The 22,037-nt window shown below is 41.9% G+C and overlaps 1 protein-coding gene across 2 annotated transcripts in view; it reads left to right on the forward strand.

Moving 5' to 3' along the window:
• LOC124048082 (cadherin-related family member 1-like) overlaps positions 1–20,508 on the forward strand; it is a 44,776-nt gene extending 24,268 nt beyond the window's left edge. Inside the window, exons 15-18 of one of the 2 annotated variants that reach the window (XM_046368496.1) lie at positions 3,315–3,382; positions 5,090–5,318; positions 8,393–8,647; positions 14,485–16,983. In XM_046368496.1, the coding sequence (XP_046224452.1) occupies positions 3,315–3,382; positions 5,090–5,318; positions 8,393–8,647; positions 14,485–14,682 (750 nt within the window). In that variant the 3' untranslated portion in view covers positions 14,683–16,983. Of the gene's footprint in view, positions 1–3,314; positions 3,383–5,089; positions 5,319–8,392; positions 8,648–14,484; positions 16,984–18,147 lie in introns of those variants that run through there. The other variant, XM_046368495.1, reaches the window with a different exon arrangement.
• The last annotated feature ends 1,529 nt before the right edge of the window (positions 20,509–22,037 follow it).

Raw genomic sequence — 22,037 nt, forward strand, 5'->3', positions numbered from 1 at the left:
TAAGGGGATAAGGAACATGTACATAAGGATATATGAATGAGTGATGGTACAGAGCAGCATACAGTAGATGGTATCGAGTACAGTATATACATATGAGATGAGTATGTAGACAAAGTAAACAAAGTGGCATAGTTAAAGTGGCTAGTGATACATGTGTTACATAAGGATGCAGTCGATGTTGTAGAGTACAGTATATACATATGTATATGAGATGAATAATGTAGGGTAAGTAACATTATATAAGGTAGCATTGTTTAAAGTGGCTAGTGATATATTTACATCATTTCCCATCAATTCCCATTATTAAAATGGCTGGAGTTGGGTCAGTGTCAATGACAGTGTGTTGGCAGCAGCCACTCAATGTTAGTGGTGGCTATTTAACAGTCTGATGGCCTTGAGATAGAAGCTGTTTTTCAGTCTCTCGGTCCCAGCTTTGATGCACCTGTACTGACCTCGCCTTCTGGATGATAGCGGGGTGAACAGGCAGTGGTTCGGGTGGTTGATGTCCTTGATGATCTTTATGGCCTTCCTGTAACAACGGGTGGTGTAGGTGTCCTGGAGGGCAGGTAGTTTGCCCCGGTGATGCGTTGTGCAGTCCTCACTACCCTCTGGAGAGCCTTACGGTTGAGGGCGGAGCAGTTGGTGACCAGGCGGTGATACAGCCCGCCAGGATGCTCTCGATTGTGCATCTGTAGAAGTTTGTGAGTGCTTTTGGTGACAAGTGTGAATTTCTTCAGCCTCCTGAGGTTGAATGGGCGCTGCTGCGCCTTCTTCACGACGCTGTCAGTGTGAGTGGACCAATTCAGTTTGTCTGTGATGTGTATGCCGAGGAACTTAAAACTAGCTACCCTCTCCACTACTGTTCCATCGATGTGGATAGGGGGTGTTCCCTCTGCTGTTTCCTGAAGTCCACAATCATCTCCTTAGTTTTGTTGACGTTGAGTGTGAGGTTATTTTCCTGACACCACACTCCAAGGGCCCTCACCTCCTCCCTGTAGGCCGTCAAAATCGTTGTTGGTAATCAAGCCTACCACTGTTGTGTCATCCGCAAACTTGATGATTGAGTTGGAGGCGTGCGTGGCCACGCAGTCGTGGGTGAACAGGGAGTACAGGAGAGGGCTCAGAACGCACCCTTGTGGGGCCCCCGTGTTGAGGATCAGCGGGGAGGAGATGTTGTTGCCTATGCCCTCACCACCTGGGGGCGGCCCGTCAGGAAGTCCAGTACCCAGTTGCACAGGGCGGGGTCGAGACCCAGGGTCTCGAGCTTGATGACGAGCTTGGAGGGTACTATGGTGTTGAATGCCGAGCTGTAGTCGATGAACAGCATTCTCACATAGGTATTCCTCTTGTCCAGGTGGGTTAGGGCAGTGTGCAGTGTGGTTGAGATTGCATCGTCTGTGGACCTATTTGGGCGGTAAGCAAATTGGAGTGGGTCTAGGGTGTCAGGTAGGGTGGAGGTGATATGGTCCTTGACTAGTCTCTCAAAGCACTTCATGATGACGGAAGTGAGTGCTACGGGGCGGTAGTCGTTTAGCTCAGTTACCTTAGCTTTCTTGGGAACAGGAACAATGGTGGCCCTCTTGAAGCATGTGGGAACAGCAGACTGGTATAGGGATTGATTGAATATGTCCGTAAACACACCGGCCAGCTGGTCTGCGCATGCTCGGAGGGCGCGGCTGGGGATGCCGTCTGGGCCTGCAGCCTTGCGAGGGTTAACACGTTTAAATGTCTTAATCACCTCGGCTGCAGTGAAGGAGAGACTGCATGTTCCGTTCCAACATTCTAACTCCTCTCCTTTATGTTCCGTTCCAACATTCTAACTCCTCTCCTTTATGTTCCGTTCCAACATTCTAACTCCTCTCCTTTATGTTCCGTTCCAACATTCTAACTCCTCTCCTTTATGTTCCGTTCCAACATTCTAACTCCTCTCCTCTCTGTTCCGTTCCACCATTCTAACTCCTCTCCTTTATGTTCCGTTCCAACATTCTACCAAAATTCTTACTCCTCTCCTCTCTGTTCCGTTCCAACATTCTACCAAAATTCGAACTCCTCTCCTCTTTGTTCCGTTCCAACATTCTACCAAAATCCTTACTCCTCTCCTCTCTGTTCCGTTCCAACATTCTACCAAAATTCTAACTCCTCTCCTCTTTGTTCCGTTCCAACATTCTAACTCCTCTCCTTTATGTTCCGTTCCAACATTCTAACTCCTCTCCTCTCTGTTCCTTTCCAACATTCTAACTCCTCTCCTCTCTGTTCCGTTCCAACATTCTAACTCCTCTCCTCTCTGTTCCTTTCCAACATTCTAACTCCTCTCCTCTCTGTTCCGTTCCAACATTCTAACTCCTCTCCTCTCTGTTCCGTTCCAACATTCTAACTATTCTCCTCTCTGTTCCTTTCCAACATTCTACCAACATTATAAGTCCTCTCTTCTATGTTCCGCTCCAGCATTCTACCAACATTCTAACTCCTCTCGTCTATGTTCTGTTCCAATATTCTAACTTCTCTTTTCTCCTCTCTGTTCCGTTCAAGCATTCTAACAGGATTCTAATTTCTCTGTTCCCTTCCAGTATTCTGAATCCTCTCCTCTATATTCCCAGCACTCTACCAGTATTCTGACTTCTATCCTCTCTGTTCCTTTCCAGCCCTCTATCAACATTCTGACTTCGATCCTCTCTGTTTCTTTCCAGCCCTCTATCAACATTCTGACTTCTATCCTTTCCTTTATGTTCTGTTCCAACACTCTAACTTCTATCCTCTCCTCTATGTTCTGTTCCAACACTCTAACTTCTATCCTCTCCTCTATGTTCTGTTTCAACATTCTAACTTCTATCGTCTCCTCTATGTTCTGTTCCAACATTCTAACTTCTATCGTATCCTCTATGTTCTGTTCCAACATTCTAACTTCTATCATTTCCTCTATGTTCTGTTCCAACATTCTAACTTCTATTGTCTCCTCTATGTTCTGTTCCAACATTCTAACTTCTATCGTATCCTCTATGTTCTGTTTCAACATTCCAACTTCTATCATCTCCTCTATGTTCTGTTCCAACATTCTAACTTCTATCATCTCCTCTATGTTATGTTCCAACATTCTAACTTCTATTGTCTCCTCTATGTTCTGTTTCAACATTCTAACTTCTATTGTCTCCTCTATGTTCTGTTCCAACATTCTAACTTCTATTGTCTCCTCTATGTTCTGTTTCAACATTCTAACTTCTATTGTCTCCTCTATGTTCTGTTTCAACATTCTAACTTCTATCGTTTCCTCTATGTTCTGTTTCAACATTCCAACTTTCTCTTTTTTTGCATTCCAGGCCAATGATCCAGACTCTGGTCTTTGGGGTGAAGTCAAGTACTCCATCTATGGATCCGGATCTGATTTGTAAGTACAGTGGAGTCCTGCCAATACCAATGATTATTGAACATGAAGATTTGAATCAAATCCATTAATCTGTTGGTGTGAAGCCAGTTGAATAGACCAAAATGGGCAGAAATGATCACTTAATATAATAATTTGTTATGCCTGATTATGCGTTAGGACAAACGTGAGGAAACCCGCTGGGTCTTTGTATTGGGTCCAATCGCTCAAGCAACAGTGATAGAATGGTAGAAAAAAGTGGGTTCACAGTGAATAAAGTACAGCGGAGTATATTTTCTATGGCTTTTTCCGGCAATAGATGTGAAAACGCTTGTGCAAAATTTAAAAAAAGGTAGTGTAAACGGTGTTTACTTGTGTCTACTCTCCACCCAGACATAACAACAACACTCACCATCAGATGAACCAACCTCCTACTGACTGATCAGTCTCAGAGAGATTCTTCTTTTTCATGGCATTCTATCACCTGCCGGCTGTGATTATTGTGGATAAAGATGAATGAGTTTGACTTGGGTTAACTAATCCTGCTCCAGGTCAACCATCTCTCAACTCAGATTCTTCCCCTTTAATTGGAAGATGGGTGAAGACAGTGTTTCAATATTAGGTTGGCTAGGCTTGTAGCTCTTCTCCTCCCTCCTGTAACAGCTTACTCTTAAGATTGGGGCACGATACTGACTGGTTAATCTTGTAATTGGATTGCAGGGTGAAAAATAGCCTGCCAGGCCTGGATGTCTCGTGTAGAGAGGGCCAATTAACATGCAATGTGGCAGCTGGAGCTCTGCTATGGAAAGCAAGGCAGGCAGGCTGCAATACAGGCAGAACATTGAAAAAACAAGTGTCAAGTTATCTTCCAATTTTGCTTGCCGTCTTGACGCAGGAAGTAAATGATAAATGTGTGAAAGTTAACAGCTTGCCTTGTATTTGTTAATTTTCACAGGGAATATGTTCTAAAAAAAGAAAATGTTGGAAAATGGCTGAATATGTGCCACTTTAACAGAATAGTGGACATAAAAAAATGTGTACTGGACAAAAAAACGACCTTGGTGATAATACAGAATAATTTATCATCTGCAACACGAGTCTTGATATATTTTTCCCATGAGATTTAATCCAAGATTAAACTGTTGTGCACAGTACATACAGTAGTGCATAACCTTGATTGTTACATAACTCCCAATATACTGCTAATGCACTGCTAAAATACTGCCAATATACTGTCAAAAAAATACTGCCAATATACTGTCAAAAAAATACTGCCAATATACTGTAAAAAAATACTGCCGATATACAGGTTCCAAAAGGGTTCTACGGCTGTCCCCTTAGGAGAACCCTTTTTGGTTCCAGGTAGAGCCCTCTGTGGAAAGGGTTCTAAAAAGGGTTCTTCAAAGGTTTCTGCTATGGGGACAGCCGAAAAACCCTCTTAGGTTCTAGATAGCAACTTTTTCTAAGAGTGTACTGCCTAAATACTGCCAATATACTGCTAATATACTGACAATATATTGCTTGTATACTACCAATATACTGCCAACTTACTCTCAATATACTGTCAATATAATGTTAATATACTACCAATATACTGCCAACTTACTCTCAATATACTGTCAATATAATGTTAATATACTATCAATATACTGCCAATATAATGCTAAAATACTGCCAATATTCCGCTAATATAATGTCAATATCCTGCTAACACACTGTTGTGTATTCCAGGTTTCTCATCCACCCGTCCTCAGGCATCATCTACACCCAGGCCTGGGCCACTCTGGATGCTGAGGTCAAGTCCAAGTACAACTTCTACGTGAAGGCAGAGGACACAGAGGGAAAGTACAGCCTGGCGGAGGTGTTTGTCACTGTCCTGGACATGAACGACCACGTTCCAGAGTTTGATGACAGCTTTGTGGAGAGGACCATGATCATCGGTGCACCTGTTAGGGTAGAGGTATGTACAGTGGCAATAAGATAGGATAAGATAGCACTTTATAGATCCCTAAAGTAGAGGTATGTACAGTAGCCATGTGGTGGGTAGAGGTATATTCTAGAGCAGTGGTTCCGCAATGGTGGGGCTGTAATAGAAACAGTACTTTCACAACTGTGTAGTGCATCATCAGTGTTCCTCTTGTCATGTCAGTCATGGGATACCTTCCAGAGCTATTACTAACTGGTCATGTCCAGATCAACTTTCCCATGTTAGCTAACATTATGTAGCTACGTTTCTTAGCCTGTAAAGTGCATTCGGAAAGTATTCAGACCCCTTGACTTTTTCCACATTTTGTTACGTTACAGCCTTATTCTAAAATGGATGAATCCCCGCCCCCCCTCATCAATCTACACACAATACCCCATAATGACATCACAATACCCCATAATGACATCACAATACCCCATAATGACAAAGCAAAAACATGTTTTTAGAAATTGTTGCAAATGTATTACAAATAAAAAACTGTAATATCACATTTACATAAGTATTCAGACCCTTTACTCAGTACTTTGTTGAAACACCTTTGGCAGCGATTACAGCCTTGAGTCTTCTTGGGTGTTACGCTACAAGCTTGGCACACCTGTATTTGTGGAGCTTCTCCCATTCTTCTCTGCAGATCCTCTCAAACACTTTCAGGTTTGATGGGGAGTGTCGCTGTAGAAAAGGCCCATGGAGTTGGTGGAATAATCCTTTAATTCATTGCCATTTACTCAGCTGGGCCAGGGGCGCTTTAATTAGGTCAGGTGGAAATGTCCTACAGAACTCCATAAAAGGAGGAAATTGCCATCGCCTGATCTCGCTGCTTTCTCTTCCTTAACTCCATCTCATCCAGAAGTTCTGTGCGTCCATGAATCCACGTCAGTCCACCGACTCTGTTACCTTTCATCTGAACTATCTGTTGCGATCCGGAGATGGGCCATCAGTTATTGTTTATAGTTATTGCGGCTTGGAGCGCACGCTTCAAACATATTGTGTAATGTGAATTGTCAATGATCACGGCCCTACGGATCCTCATAGGCCAATTATGTAATCGATATGGTTCATATGTATTGAAATTAATTATCTGTACACATGAAGACAATTGAAAGAGTGAAATGAGAAACGTCATTGTTTGCTAACTGATTGACTTTGATAATGGGGATTATAGATTGTATAACCATTCACTGTTTGTATTCTTTCATAATAGTTACGAGCCTAAATGACTCGCGGATGATTACTATTGACTTCTTAATGAACTGGACTGTTGAACTCTTTAACTTATGTTAATAATGACTGATATGATTTGATCTTTGATTATGAATTTGATTGTATACATGTTATTTGTTTCCTTTGTGATGCAGCACAGACTACTCAGTAAATATACCACTTTATGGTTAAAGGAATTCCTGCCTCAGTTTCATCCATTCCTCTGTCTCCTGACACGTGACCACCTGTTCACCTTCACTGTCAGTCATCCTACCTGTCCAGCTACTCACACAGATTCTACTAATCTTTCAGTCGCTGCACAGCTATTTTCGGGTCGCTCCAGAGATGTTAGATCAGGTTCAAGTCTGGGCTCTGGCTGGGCCACTCAAGGACATTCAGAGACTTGTCCCGAAGCCACTCCTGCTTTGTCTTGGCTATGTGCTTATGGTCATTGTCCTGTTGGAAGGTGAACCTTCACCCCAGTCTGAGGTCCTGAGCGCTCTGGAGCAGGTTTTCATCAAGGATATCTCTGTACTTTTCTCCGTTCATCTTTCCCTCGATCCTGACTAGTCTCCCAGTCCCTGCCACTGAAAAACATTTCCACAGCATGGTGTTGCCACCATGGTGGTTGTCTTGGTGGTTCACAACTTCTTCCATTTAAGAATGATGGAGGCCACTGTGTTGTTTTTGATACCTTTCCCCAGATCTGTGCCTCGTCACAATTCTGTCTCCGAGCACTACCGACAATTCCTTTGACCTCATGGCTTGGTTTTTGCTCTGATATACACTATCAATGGTGGGACCTTAGACAGGTGTGTCCCTTTCCAATGCATGTCCAATCAATTCAATTGACCACAGGTCGACTCCAATCAAGTTGTAGAAACATCTCAAGGATGATCAATGGAAACAGGATGCACCTGAGCTCAATTTCGAGTCTCATAGCAAAGGGCCTGAATACTTATGTAAATAATGTATTTCAGTTTTTTATTTGTAATAAAATAGCAAACATTTATAAAAAAAACAGGTTTCGCCTTGTCATTATGTGGTATCATGTGTAGATTGATGAGTCAAAACATTTTCCCCGATTTTCCCCGATGCTGGAAGGGAGGCCTGAGTGAAAAGGTTTGGGAACCCCTGTCCTAGAGTTGTAAAGGTTCACTGGCCATCGGTTCGGTTTGATCCTAAACACTGTGTGAATCATTACACCCCTAGTAAAAACTGTGTGAATCATTACACCCCTAGTAAACACTGTGTGAATCATTACACCCCTAGTAAACACTGTGTGAATCATTACACCCCTAGTAAACACTGTGTGAATCATTGCACCCCTGGTAAACACTGTGTGAATCATTACACCCCTAGTAAACACTGTGTGAATCATTGCACCCCTGGTAAACACTGTGTGAATCATTACACCCCTAGTAAATACTGTGTGAATCATTACACCCCTGGTAAACACTGTGTGAATCATTACACCCCTAGTAAACACTGTGTGAATCATTACACCCCTGGTAAACACTGTGTGAATCATTACACCCCTGGTAAACACTGTGTGAATCATTACACCCCTAGTAAACACTGTGTGAATCATTACACCCCTGGTAAACACTGTGTGAATCATTACACCCCTGGTAAACACTGTGTGAATCATTACACCCCTGGTAAACACTGTGTGAATCATTACACCCCTAGTAAACACTGTACATTGAATGCTTGTTTTTGTTGGATGATAACCACCTGAAATGAAAAATGTGAGCATGTCCAGAACCGTTCCAGTCCAGCGCAATTTTTAAGTAAATAATTTGTTTGGTTTTGCTGCTTTTTTGTTTAAAAAAAAATCCATTCAGGCCATAGATGCTGATGCAGAGTCGCCCAATAACGTCATTGAGTATTCCATTATGCAAGCTGAGCCGGACAACATCTTCGACATCAACGCAGAGACTGGCGAGATCAAGCTCAAGTCGTACATCAAGTCCATGGAGATCGTGCAGAACATCACCAAGCAGAAGGACTGCAGGTGGTCTCTGGTAGTCCAAGCCCGGGACCGAGGGTCTCCGTCCTTCAGCACTACCGCCGTGGTCAACATCGACATCACTGAGGCGGTAGGTTGAATGTTTCCTGACCTTAACCGTAGAGTAATAACCCTGACCTAACTGCCAAACCCTAACTGCCTAACTGCTTCATTTCCTAACCCTAACTACCTAACCCTAACTGCTTAACTGCTTCATTTCCTAACCCTAACTGCCTAACCCTAACTACCTAACTGCTTCATTTCCTAACCCTAACTGCCAAACCCTAACTACCTAACTGCTTCATTTCCTAATCCTAACTGCCTAACCCTAACTACCTAACCCTAACTGCCTAACTGCTTCATTTCCTAACCCTAACTGCCTAACCCTAACTGCCTAACCCTAACTACCTAACCCTAACTGCCTAACCCTAACTGCCAAACCCTAACTGCCTAACTGCTTCATTTCCTAACCCTAACTGCCTAACCCTAACTGCCTAACCCTAACTGCCTAACCCTAACTACCTAACCCTAACTGCCTAACCCTAACTGCCAAACCCTAACTGCCTAACTGCTTCATTTCCTAACCCTAACTGCCTAACCCTAACTACCTAACTGCTTCATTTCCTAGCCCTAACCCTAACCCTAACCCTAACTGCCTAACTGCTTCATTTCCTAACCCTAACTGCTTAATTGCCTAACCCTAACTACCTAACCCTAACTACCTAACCCTAACTGCCTAATTTCCGAACCCTAACTGCCTAACCCTAACTACCTAACCCTAACAGCCTAATTTCCTAATCCTAACTACCTAACCCTAACTACCTAACCCTAACTACCTAACCCTAACTGCCTAACCCTAACTACCTAACCCTAACAGCCTAATTTCCTAACCCTAACGACCTAACCCTAACTACCTAACCCTAACTACCTAACCCTAATTTCCTAACCCTAACTGCCTAACCCTAACTGCCTAACCCTAACTACCTAACCCTAACTGCCTAACTGCTTCATTTCCTAACCCTAACTGCCTAACCCTAACTGCCTAACCCTAAGTACCTAACCCTAACTGCCTAACCCTAACTGCCAAACCCTAACTGCCTAACTGCTTCATTTCCTAACCCTAACTGCCTAACCCTAACTACCTAACCCTAACTGCCTAACCCTAACTGCCAAACCCTAACTGCCTAACTGCTTCATTTCCTAACCCTAACTGCCTAACCCTAACTACCTAACTGCTTCATTTCCTAGCCCTAACCCTAACCCTAACTGCCTAACTGCTTCATTTCCTAACCCTAACTGCTTAATTGCCTAACCCTAACTACCTAACCCTAACTACCTAACCCTAACTGCCTAATTTCCGAACCCTAACTGCCTAACCCTAACTACCTAACCCTAACAGCCTAATTTCCTAATCCTAACTACCTAACCCTAACTACCTAACCCTAACTACCTAACCCTAACTGCCTAACCCTAACTACCTAACCCTAACAGCCTAATTTCCTAACCCTAACGACCTAACCCTAACTACCTAACCCTAACTACCTAACCCTAATTTCCTAACCCTAACTGCCTAACCCTAACTGCCTAACCCTAACTGCCTAATTTCCTAACCCTAACTGCCTAACCCTAACTGCCTAACCCTAACTACCTAACCCTAACTGCGGACTTTCCTCACCCTAACTACCTAACCCTAACTACCTAACCCTAACTGCCTAATTTCCTAACCCTAACTGCCTAACCTAACTACTTAACCCTAACTGCGGAATTTCCTCACCCTAACTACCTAAACCTAACTACCTAACCCTAACTGCCTAATTTCCTAACCCTAACTGCCTAACCCTAACTACCTAACCCTAACTACCTAACCCTAACTACCTAACCCTAACTGCGGAATTTCCTCACCCTAACTACCTAACCCTAACTACTTAACCCTAACTGCCTAATTTCCAAACCCTAACTACCTAACCCTAACTGCTCAATTTCCTAACCCTAACTACCTAACCCTAACTGCCTAATTTCCTAAACCTAACTGCCTAATTTCCAAACCCTAACTACCTAACCCTAACTGCCTAATTTCCTAACCCTAACTGCCTAATTCCCTAACCCTAACTGCCTAATTTCCTAACCCTAACTGCTTAATTTCCTAACTCTAACTGCTTAATTTCCTAACCCTAACTGCTTAATTCCCTAACCCTAACCCTAACCCTAACCCTAACTGCTCAATTTCCTAACCCTAACTACCTAACCCTAACTGCCTAATTTCCTAACCCTAACTGCCTAACCCTAACTACCTAACCCTAACTACCTAACCCTAACTACCTAACCCTAACTACCTAACCCTAACTGCCTAACCCTAACTGCCTAACCCTAACTACCTAACCCTAACTACCTAACCCTAACTGCCTAACCCTAACTACCTAACCCTAACTGCTCAATTTCCTAACCCTAACTGCCTAATTTCCTAACCCTAACTACCTAACCCTAACTACCTAACCCTAACTGCCTAACCCTAACTGCCTAACCCTAACTACCTAACCCTAACTACCTAACCCTAACTTCCTAACCCTAACTACCTAACCCTAACTGCTCAATTTCCTAACCCTAACTGCCTAATTTCCTAACCCTAACTGCTCAATTTCCTAACCCTAACTGCCTAATTTCCAAACCCTAACTACCTAACCCTAACTACCTAACCCTAACTGCCTAATTTCCTAACCCTAACTACCTAACCCTAACTGCCTAACTACCTAACCCTAACTGCCTAATTTCCTAACTCTAACTGCTTAATTCCCTAACCCTAACCCTAACTGCTCAATTTCCTAACCCTAACTGCTTAATTTCCTAACCCTAACTGCTTAATTTCCTAACTCTAACTGCTTAATTTCCTAACCCTAACTGCTTGATTCCCTAACCCTAACCCTAACTGCTCAATTTCCTAACCCTAACTACCTAACCCTAACTACCTAACCCTAACTGCCTAATTTCCTAACCCTAACTACCTAACCCTAACTACCTAACCCTAACTACCTAACCCTAACTACCTAACCCTAACTACTTAACCCTAACTGCCTAATTTCCTAACCCTAACTACCTAACCCTAACTACCTAACCCAGCTACCTAACCCTAACTACCTAATTTCCTAACCCTAACTGCCTAACCCTAACTACCTAACCCTAACTACCTAACCCTAACTGCCTAATTTCCAAACCCTAACTACCTAACCCTAACCCTAACCCTAACTGCCTAACCCTAACTACCTAACCCTAACTACCTAACCCTAACTGCCTAACCCTAACTACCTAACCCTAACTGCCTAATTTCCTAACCCTAACTACCTAACCCTAACTGCTCAATTTCCTAACCCTAACTGCTCAATTTCCTAACCCTAACTGCCTAATTTCCTAACCCTAACGGCCTAATTTCCTAACCCTAACTGCCTAATTTCCTAACCCTAACTCCGTAATTTCCTAATCCTAACTGCATAATTTCCTAACCCTAACTGCCTAATTTCCTAACCCTAACTGCCTAATTTCCAAACCCTAATCCTAACTGCCGAATTTCCTCACCCTAACTGCCTAACCCTAACTGCCTAACCCTAACTACCTAACCCTAACTACCTAACCCTAACTACCTAACCCTAACTGCCTAACCCTAACTACCTAACCCTAACTGCCTAATTTCCTAACCCTAACTACCTAACCCTAACTGCCTAACCCTAACTGCCTAATTTCCTAACCCTAACCCTAACTGCTCAATTTCCTAACCCTAACTGCCTAATTTCCTAACTCTAACTACTTAATTTCCTTACCCTAACTGCTTAATTTCCTAACCCTAACTGCTTAATTCCCTAACTCTAACCCTAACCCTAACTGCTCAATTCCCTAACCCTAACTGCTTAATTTCCTAAACCTAACTGCTTAATTTCCTAACCCTAACTGCCTAATTTCCTAACCCTAACTGCCTAATTTCCTAACCCTAACTGCATAATTTCCTAACCCTAACTGCCTAATTTCCTAACCCTAACTGCCTAATTTCCAAACCCTAACCCTAACTGCCAAATTTCATCACCCTAACTGCCTAACCCTAACTACCTAACCCTAACTACCTAACCCTAACTGCCTAACCCTAACTACCTAACCCTAACTGCCTAATTTCCTAACCCTAACTACCTAACCCTAACTGCCTAACCCTAACTGCCTAATTTCCTAACCCTAACCCTAACTGCTCAATTTCCTAACCCTAACTGCCTAATTTCCTAACCCTAACTGCCTAATTTCCTAACCCTAACTGCATAATTTCCTAACCCTAACTGCCTAATTTCCTAACCCTAACTGCCTAATTTCCAAACCCTAACCCTAACTGCCGAATTTCCTCACCCTAACTGCCTAACCCTAACTACCTAACCCTAACTACCTAACCCTAACTGCCTAACCCTAACTACCTAACCCTAACTGCCTAATTTCCTAACCCTAACTACCTAACCCTAACTGCCTAACCCTAACTACCTAACCCTAACTGCCTAATTTCCTAACCCTAACTACCTAACCCTAACTGCCTAACCCTAACTACCTAACCCTAACTGCCTAATTTCCTAACCCTAACTACCTAACCCTAACTGCCTAACTCTAACTACTTAATTTCCTTACCCTAACTGCTTAATTTCCTAACCCTAACTGCTTAATTCCCTAACCCTAACCCTAACTGCTCAATTCCCTAACCCTAACTGCTTAATTTCCTAACCCTAACTGCTTAATTTCCTAACCTTAACTGCTTAATTTCCTAACCCTAACTGCTTAATTCCCTAACCCTAACCCTAACTGCTCAATGCCCTAACCCTAACTGCTCAATTCCCTAACCCTAACCCTAACTGCTCAATTCCCTAACCCTAACCCTAACTGCTTAATTTCCTAACCCTAACCCTAACTGCTTAATTTCCTAACTCTAACTACTTAATTCCCTAACCTTAACTGCTTAATTTCCTAACCCTAACTACTTAATTTCCTAACCCTAACCCTAATTTCCTAACCCTAACTGCCTAATTTCCTAACCCTAACTGCTCAATTTCCTAACCTTAACTGCTTAATTTCCTAACCCTAACTGCTCAATTTCCTAACCCTAACTGCTCAATTCCCTAACCCTAACCCTAATTTCCTAACCGTAACTGCTTAATTTCCTAACCCTAACTGCTCAATTTCCTAACCCTAACTGCTCAATTCCCTAACCCTAACCCTAACCCTAATTTCCTAACCCTAACTCCCTAATTTCCTAACCCTAACTGCTCAATTTCCTAACCCTAACTGCTCAATTTCCTAACCCTAACTGCTCAATTTCCTAACCCTAACTGCCTAATTTCCTAACCCTAACTGCCTAATTTCCTAACCCTAACTGCTCAATTTCCTAACCCTAACTGCCTAATTTCCTAACCCTAACTGCTCAATTTCCTAACCCTAACTGCCTAATTTCCTAACCCTAACTGCTCAATTTCCTAACCCTAACTGCCTAACTGCTTAATTTTCTAACCCTGCTGTCATACCTTATCCATAGGCTGCTTACAGGGTATGGAAATCAATCATTTGGGTGAACTAACGCAAGCAGCATTAGCTCTGTCAAGCCTGTTAAGTGATATTTTAAAAACAAACTCTCCTCTAATAGAGGAAACTCTCCTCTAATAGAAACATAAAGAAAGTGCTATTTCAATTGTTTATATTTTGTTTGTTTTTATATTGTAAAAATGTTCATACTCATTAAGTGTATTTTTGTTTCCAAATTTGCATTCATTGATTGCATGAATTTTTAAAGCCTACCTTCCTCTTTGTTAACTGCGCCCTACATATTTTACATCATATCCGAGAAGAATAGAATACCACAATATTATCTCTGTGTGAATATTATCTCTGTTGTCTTCTGTGTTGCATTGTGCTTTTCAGATCAAAGCTCGAATAATTGCAAACTTCCTGAACCTCATCAAGCGCCCATCAAATGTCATTGGACTTTTTTTGGGCATAGTCGGCTTCACAATCTTACTAACAATCTGTATATCCACTACCTTGTACTGTAGAACAGTGAAGAAAGCTCGCATCAACCCCCAGGCCAATTTCATCAGAGTTATCCGAAGGCCCAAATGATCATGAGACCCATCCCACTGGACTATACAGACTATGTTTTATATATCACCTTATTATGTCTGCAAGACATCACTTTGATACTTTAAAGACAATATATTTTTTTTACTTCTTTGTCTGTAAAAGAGTAGCAAAGCACATTATAAAGGATAGGATTTTTCTATTGGATTCTTGTATTGGTATTTGGTATATTATTAGGATCCCCATTAGCTGTTTCCGAAGGCAGCAGCTACTCTTCCTGGGTTCCACACAGAACATGAAAATTGACATAATACGGAACATGAATAGACAAGATCGTGTCAAGGACGGGACTACATACTGGAGCACATTATACAGGAGAGTACTGGAGTACATTATACAGGAGAGTACTGGAGTACATTATAAAGGAGAGTACTGGAGTACATTATACAGGAGAGTACTGGAGTACATTATATAGCAGAGTACTGGAGTACATTATAAAGGAGAGTACTGGAGTACATTATAAAGGAGAGTACTGGAGTACATTATAAAGGAGAGAACTGGAGTACATTATATAGGAGAGGACTGGAGTACATTATAAAGGAGAGTACTGGAGTACATGTTAAAGTAGAGTAATGGAGTACATGTTAAATGAGAGTACTGGAGTACATTATAAAGGAGAGTACTGGAGTACATTATAAAGGAGAGTACTGGAGTACATTATAAAGGAGAGTACTGGAGTACAGTATATAGGAGAGTACTGGAGTACATTATATAGGAGAGTACTGGAGTACATTATATAGGAGAGTACTGGAGTACATTATATAGGAGAGTACTGGAGTACATTATACAGGAGAGTACTGGAGTACATTATATAGGAGAGGACTGGAGTACATTATAAAGGAGAGTACTGGAGTACATGTTAAAGGAGAGTACTGGAGTACATGTTAAATGAGAGTACTGGAGTACATTATAAAGGAGAGTACTGGAGTACATTATATAGGAGAGTACTGGAGTACATGTTAAAGGAGAGTACTGGAGTACATGTTAAAGGAGAGTACTGGAGTACATTATATAGGAGAGTACTGGAGTACATTATAAAGGAGAGTACTGGAGTACATGATATAGGAGAGTACTGGAGTACGTTATAAAGGAGAGTACTGGAGTACATTATAAAGGAGAGTACTAGAGTACATTATAAAGGAGAGTACTGGAGTACATTATACAGGAGAGTACTGGAGTACATTATATAGGATAGTACTGGAGTACATTATAAAGGAGAGTACTGGAGTACATTATACAGGAGAGTACTGGAGTACATTATAAAGGAGAGTACTGGAGTACATTATAAAGGAGAGTACTGGAGTACATTATAAAGGAGAGTACTGGAGTACATTATAAAGGAGAGTTCTGGAGTACATTATAAAGGAGAGAACTGGAGTACATTATATAGCAGAGTACTGGAGCACTTTATAAAGGAGAGTACTGGAGTACATTATAATGGAGAGTACTGGAGTACATTATACAGGAGGGTACTGGAGTACATTATATAGGAGAGTACTGGAGCACATTATACAGGAGAGTACTGGAATACATTATATAGGAGAGTACTGGAGTACATTATAAAGGAGAGTACTGGAGTACATTATAAAGGAGAGTACTGGAGTACATTATAAAGGAGAGTAGTGGAGTACATTATACATGAGAGTACTGGAGTACATTATAAAGGAGAGTACTGGAGTACATTATAAAGGAGAGTACTGGAGTACATTATAAAGGAGAGTAGTGGAGTACATTATATAGGAGAGTACTGGAGTACATTATAAAGGAGAGTACTGGAGCACATTATAAAGGAGAGTACTGGAGCACATTATAAAGGAGAGTACTGGAGTACATTATACAGGAGAGTACTGGAGTACATTATAAAGGAGAGTACTGGAGTACATTATAAAGGAGAGTACTGGAGTACATTATAAAGGAGAGTACTGGAGCACATTATAAAGGAGAGTACTGGAGCACATTATAAAGGAGAGTACTGGAGTACATTATACAGGAGAGTACTGGAGTACATTATAAAGGAGAGTACTGGAGTACATTATAAAGGAGAGTACTGGAGTACATTATAAAGGAGAGTACTGGAGCACATTCTAAAGGAGAGTACTGGAGTACATTATAAAGGAGAGTACTGGAGTACATTATAAAGGAGAGTACTGGAGTACATTATAAAGGAGAGTACTGGAGCACATTATAAAGGAGAGTAGTGGAGTACATTATAAAGGAGAGTACTGGAGTACATTATACAGGAGAGTACTGGAGTACATTATAAAGGAGAGTACTGGAGTACATTATAAAGGAGAGTACTGGAGTACATTATAAAGGAGAATACTGGAGTACATTATAATGGAACAGTAAATAAGCACACACACACACACACACACACACACACACACACACACACACACACACACACACACACACACACACACACACACACACACACACACACACACACACACACACACACACACACACACACACAGGTTTTGACCGGTCGTCATTGTAAATACTATTTTTTTCCTAACTAACTTGTATACATATAATATTATATAAAAACAATTATAGTTATTTCATATCCATCTTTTATATTTGATTGGGATATGTTTTTCTACTCCTAAAAATGTATTTCTATCTCTACTATTTACTGTCTTGATTATATTGTCAAATTCTAGTGCTAGTATTATAGTATGTAGCACTTATTTTATAGCAATTCTCCTACGTCAGAGCATATTTTAAACAGTTTGACTGTACTGAAGTAACAAAGATTAAGTCATTTACTTTCAAGCCAGTGTCTTGAGTTTAAGGTTAATCCCTTTGTCAGAAGAACAGAGTAATCTCTATTTTTCCATTTCATTTTTTTTCCCATATCCATGCAAATAATACTCTCAAACCAAAGACCCAGTAGCATTCAACGTAGGGCTTTAGGAACCTGTCACAGGACGTTAATCCACAATTACAATCCTTATCGGAAAACATGTCACTGCGCATGAACAAACCGTTCTGATGCACCCGCCACACTCCCGAACAACAGTCAGTGTGTGTATGACTCAACTGGCACAGCCTAAAGTAGAGCACCGCACCCTAAATCATTAACAGACACAGCAGTTTGGGATGAAAGGGTGTTTGCCAGCGTATCATTACAGTGAGAACATACATTATTAGTACATGTATGGACGAGCTGTGGGAATTGAACTCCACAACCTTGTTGTTGTTGTTAGCCCCGTGCTTTTACCAACTGAGCCACACAGGCCTTCCTGCGGCCATCATGCTGCTAGCGTTATAGAGATGTTGTCTGTCTGGGGCTCCTCTGTCAGTGCTTGGCTCATGTCTGACCTCTGACCCTGCTGCTTGCCTGCATGCTTTTGGACCAAAATATGAAACGTTTAAAACGTCTGATGATCTAGTCCCGTGGATGGGCGTGATTAAAAGTATTATCTTTGTGCTCTTTTACAGACTCAACTCAAGGGGCCTATGGCAGCCTTTTTATTGCAAAGTAGGCACAACCCAATGAAGGCCCTAGGCATGGTCGCTGGTGTCATTAGCATATTGGTAGGGGTCACAGTCTTGATCTCCACGGCTATGTTCTTGCGCAACACAAAGTCCAACAGGATAATGCCGGCGCGTCGCATCATCATCAGACGGAGACCGTCAAGAGACCGTAAGCCGTGGATGTTTAACGTACCGTTCCGTGGCGGCGGTGGAAATGACCCATTGAACAAGTTTGTTGTAGGCGACCCGGAAGCGGGGAGTGTCAGCATCAACCCCAACAAAAACATCAGACCCCGGTGCTCTAGATCAAAGCCCAATCCTCTGCCCCCCAAAGCCCCCTGTCTGTCTCCTCCATCCTGTCCCCCTCTGTCCTCCGACCCCAGGCCCAGTGAGAGGCCCCGGGCTGCAGTGCCGACTGTCTCTGGGGCCCTGGCTTCAAAGGGCTCCAGGAGATCCAGCCAGAGCAGAGAGAGCAACATCAGCTCTGAGACTACTAGAATCCCCGTCAGCTCAGCCCTGGTCTCTGAACTCAAAAGGAGACTGGAGCAGAAAATCATTGAGAGCAACTCAAGCTATTATTGAACCTGATAGGTGAGGTGTGCTGGCGCTCTAACCAATCTGTCAGTAAATTGTCTGGACTTGCTGAATGTGCTCAGTCCTAGGATTGTAAAATTGCAATTGTAAAAGAAGGTTGAGGACAGTAGGTAAATTCCCTTCAAAACTGTATTTGTTTTCAAAGCAAGTCCTCTGTCAAAGCAATGTTGCAACACTGTCCTATTATTGAACCTACTGAATCTAACGAGCTCTACACATTTTCTTCAATATGTTAACATAACGTTGGACACTTGGATCCATGGGCCCCGGTCCAGAATAGTGCAGTTTACAGGGAATTAGGGTGCCATTTCAGACACACACTGCCATCTTGAGATGTGTAACGGGATCCTTGTTAGATACGTCACTGCATTTCTGCCATCTTGAGATGTGTAACGGGATCCTTGTTAGATACGTCTCTGCATTTCTGCCATCTTGAGATGTGTAATGGGATCCTTGTTAGATACGTCACTGCATTTCTGCCATCTTGAGATGTGTAATGGGATCCTTGTTCGATACGTCACTGCATTTCTGCCATCTTGAGATGTGTAACAGGATCCTTGTTAGATACGTCTCTGCATTGCTGCCATCCCGAGGGAAACAACATGTTAACAAGAGTGACTAAGGGGGAAATACTGTACCATGTCTGAGCAAAAGACTACTGCGTATTTCTGTGTCATATTCCTGAAACGGTTTTGTTTAATTTGCTTAAGACCCTGCAATGTTTTCAAGAATAGTGCTGAAATATATGATTAGGATTGATATGTAGCCTATGTTGCCAGAATACAAAATGGAATTCAAATTATGGAATTAATTTGGCTAAAAGGACGCCTCAAAAATAGCCTCAATCAGCCTTGCTACTGTAGCTAGCTAGCTAGCTTGTTTACAATGATTTGATGCAGTCCAGACGAGCACTAGCAGATGGCATAATAGGAGTTTGTGTAACTAGTGCCACACGCCGGAGCCCCTATTCCTCTCTCCACTCACCTCTTCCCCACCTTTCTACTGATACAAACAAAGTGACTTCAGCGTGCACGTCTCCATTGAAGTTTTCCAAAACAACTGTTTTCTTTAAAACACATAGTATTTCTACTATCGTGATTTTATTCTAACAGTGAAAACATTTCAAATGCCCATCCCTAAAAATGTACCAACTTTGACCTGTGCGTCAGATCGAAGCAGCTGTATGACACAGCTATAAAAATAAATAAATAAGAGATATTTTTTTTGACAGGATAAATGCCATTGCTTAAAACACGAGTGCTCATGGACCTGTGTTTGTGACATTCTAGTGGTGTTTGTCATATTTAGATAAGTAGATGTGATGTGCCACTGCCTGCTTTCAAGACAACAAAAGCTCTTGCTTGTTTGAAATCAGTAACTTTTTTTTTCTTGTTTGAAATGCTTTTCTATTTCAAAAGGGTCTTCTTTTAATTTGGGGGGGGATTGGTGTTGGATTACTCACTTAAATGAAGGAATCATTTTGTTGTTTCAGTAAATATCAAACTGTATGAACGGAGATGTTGTAAAATTGGCCATAAACTAAAGCATTAATTTCCACGCTGTGCAAACTACATGAAAATTAATGGGATACATAACGATACAATATATTCTATATATGTGTGTATGTATGTATATATTCAATAATAATAATGTATGTGGTGTAACACTTGCCTGTTTCTTGAAGTGAAATCTTGATTGTCTTTATTTTATCGTTTGGAATAAATGTATGAAAAATAATTGTTGAGTTGTGATTTTGTTAGTTCATAACTAGCGACATATACAGTACGTTTTAGATAACAACAATAAACAGAGAGAAGAAAAAATAAGTAATCCTCACACTGCTCTTGATCATATCACCACTCTTAATCGTATCACTGCTCTTGATCGTATCACTGCTCTTTAATTAGCTTTACGCATCGCCCTCACAGCCTTTGTCAGAGCTTAAGATAACAATAGACTACAATACTGAAATAATTTTGTGATCTGCAATAAATTACATAAAAAAATAAATACATGTTTATGTGTAGATGTCAGTGGATGCTGCTGAGGGGAGGACGGCTCATAATAATGTCTGGAACGGAGCAAATGGAATGGAATCAAACCATGTTTGCTGTATTTGGTACCGTTCCACTGATTCCGCTCCAGACATTCGCATGAGCCCGTCCTCCTGTGATAGGTACGGTACTATATGTCATTATTCAATCAAAGGCGTGTTGTCGACAAGTGCGTTGCACATGACTTTTAAGGATAATTTACACACATGAATGGTCTCAGGATGCTTTACTGTTGGCATGACACAGGACCGATGGTAGCGCTCACCTTGTCTTCTCCGGACAAGGTTTTCTCCAGACGTCCCAAACAATTGGAAAGGGGATTCATCAGAGAAAATGACTTTACCCCAGTCCTCAACAGTCCAATCCCTGTACATTTGGCAGAAAATCAGTCTGTCCCTGATGTTTTTCCAGGAGAGAAGTGGCTTCTTTGCTGCCCTTCTTGACACCAGGCCATCCTCCAAAAGTCTTCGCCTCACTGTGCGTGCAGATGCACTCACACCTGCCTGCTGCCATTCCTGAGCAAGCTCTGTACTGGTGGTGCCCCAATCCCGCAGTTGAATCAACTTTAGGAGACGGTCCTGGCACTTGTTGGACTTTCATGGGTGCCAGAACAATTGCACCGCTCTCCTTGAAGTTCTTGATGATCCGATAAATGGTTGATTTAGGTGCAAACTTACTGGTAGCACGGAACATGGAAAATCAGCCTGACGCGTCACATAGAACACGTAACACAAAAGAATTCCGCACAAGGACATGGGGGGGGGGTACAGAGGAATATATGTACACAATGTGATTAGGGAATGTAAACCAGGTGTGCGGGGAACAAGACCAAACAAATGGAACAATGAAAAATGGAGCGGCGATGGCTAGAAGTTCGGTGACGTCGACAGCCGAACGCCGCCCGAACGAGGAGAGGAGCCGACTTCGGTGGAAGTTGTGACAGTTGGAGATTGTCCGAAAATTGCGAATATCTGAAGAATCTATATTACTCTCCTTCAGGAGGGGTATCACCATAGCAGTGTTTAGTGCAGTGGGGAAAGTGATTAACATTAGCTTGTACTTCTTCAGATATGCAATTAAAACTGTTTTGGAGAAGGTTGGGGGGGGGGTAGGATTGAGAAGGCAGGTTAGAAGGCTTAAATTGTGATATAACTTTTCCTGAGCATATCTGTGTCAAGTCAAATCCATAGTGCCTTTGTGTGGTAG

The sequence above is a fragment of the Oncorhynchus gorbuscha genome, linkage group LG11 (genome assembly GCF_021184085.1).
Source record: "Oncorhynchus gorbuscha isolate QuinsamMale2020 ecotype Even-year linkage group LG11, OgorEven_v1.0, whole genome shotgun sequence".
Lineage (NCBI taxonomy): Eukaryota > Metazoa > Chordata > Actinopteri > Salmoniformes > Salmonidae > Oncorhynchus > Oncorhynchus gorbuscha.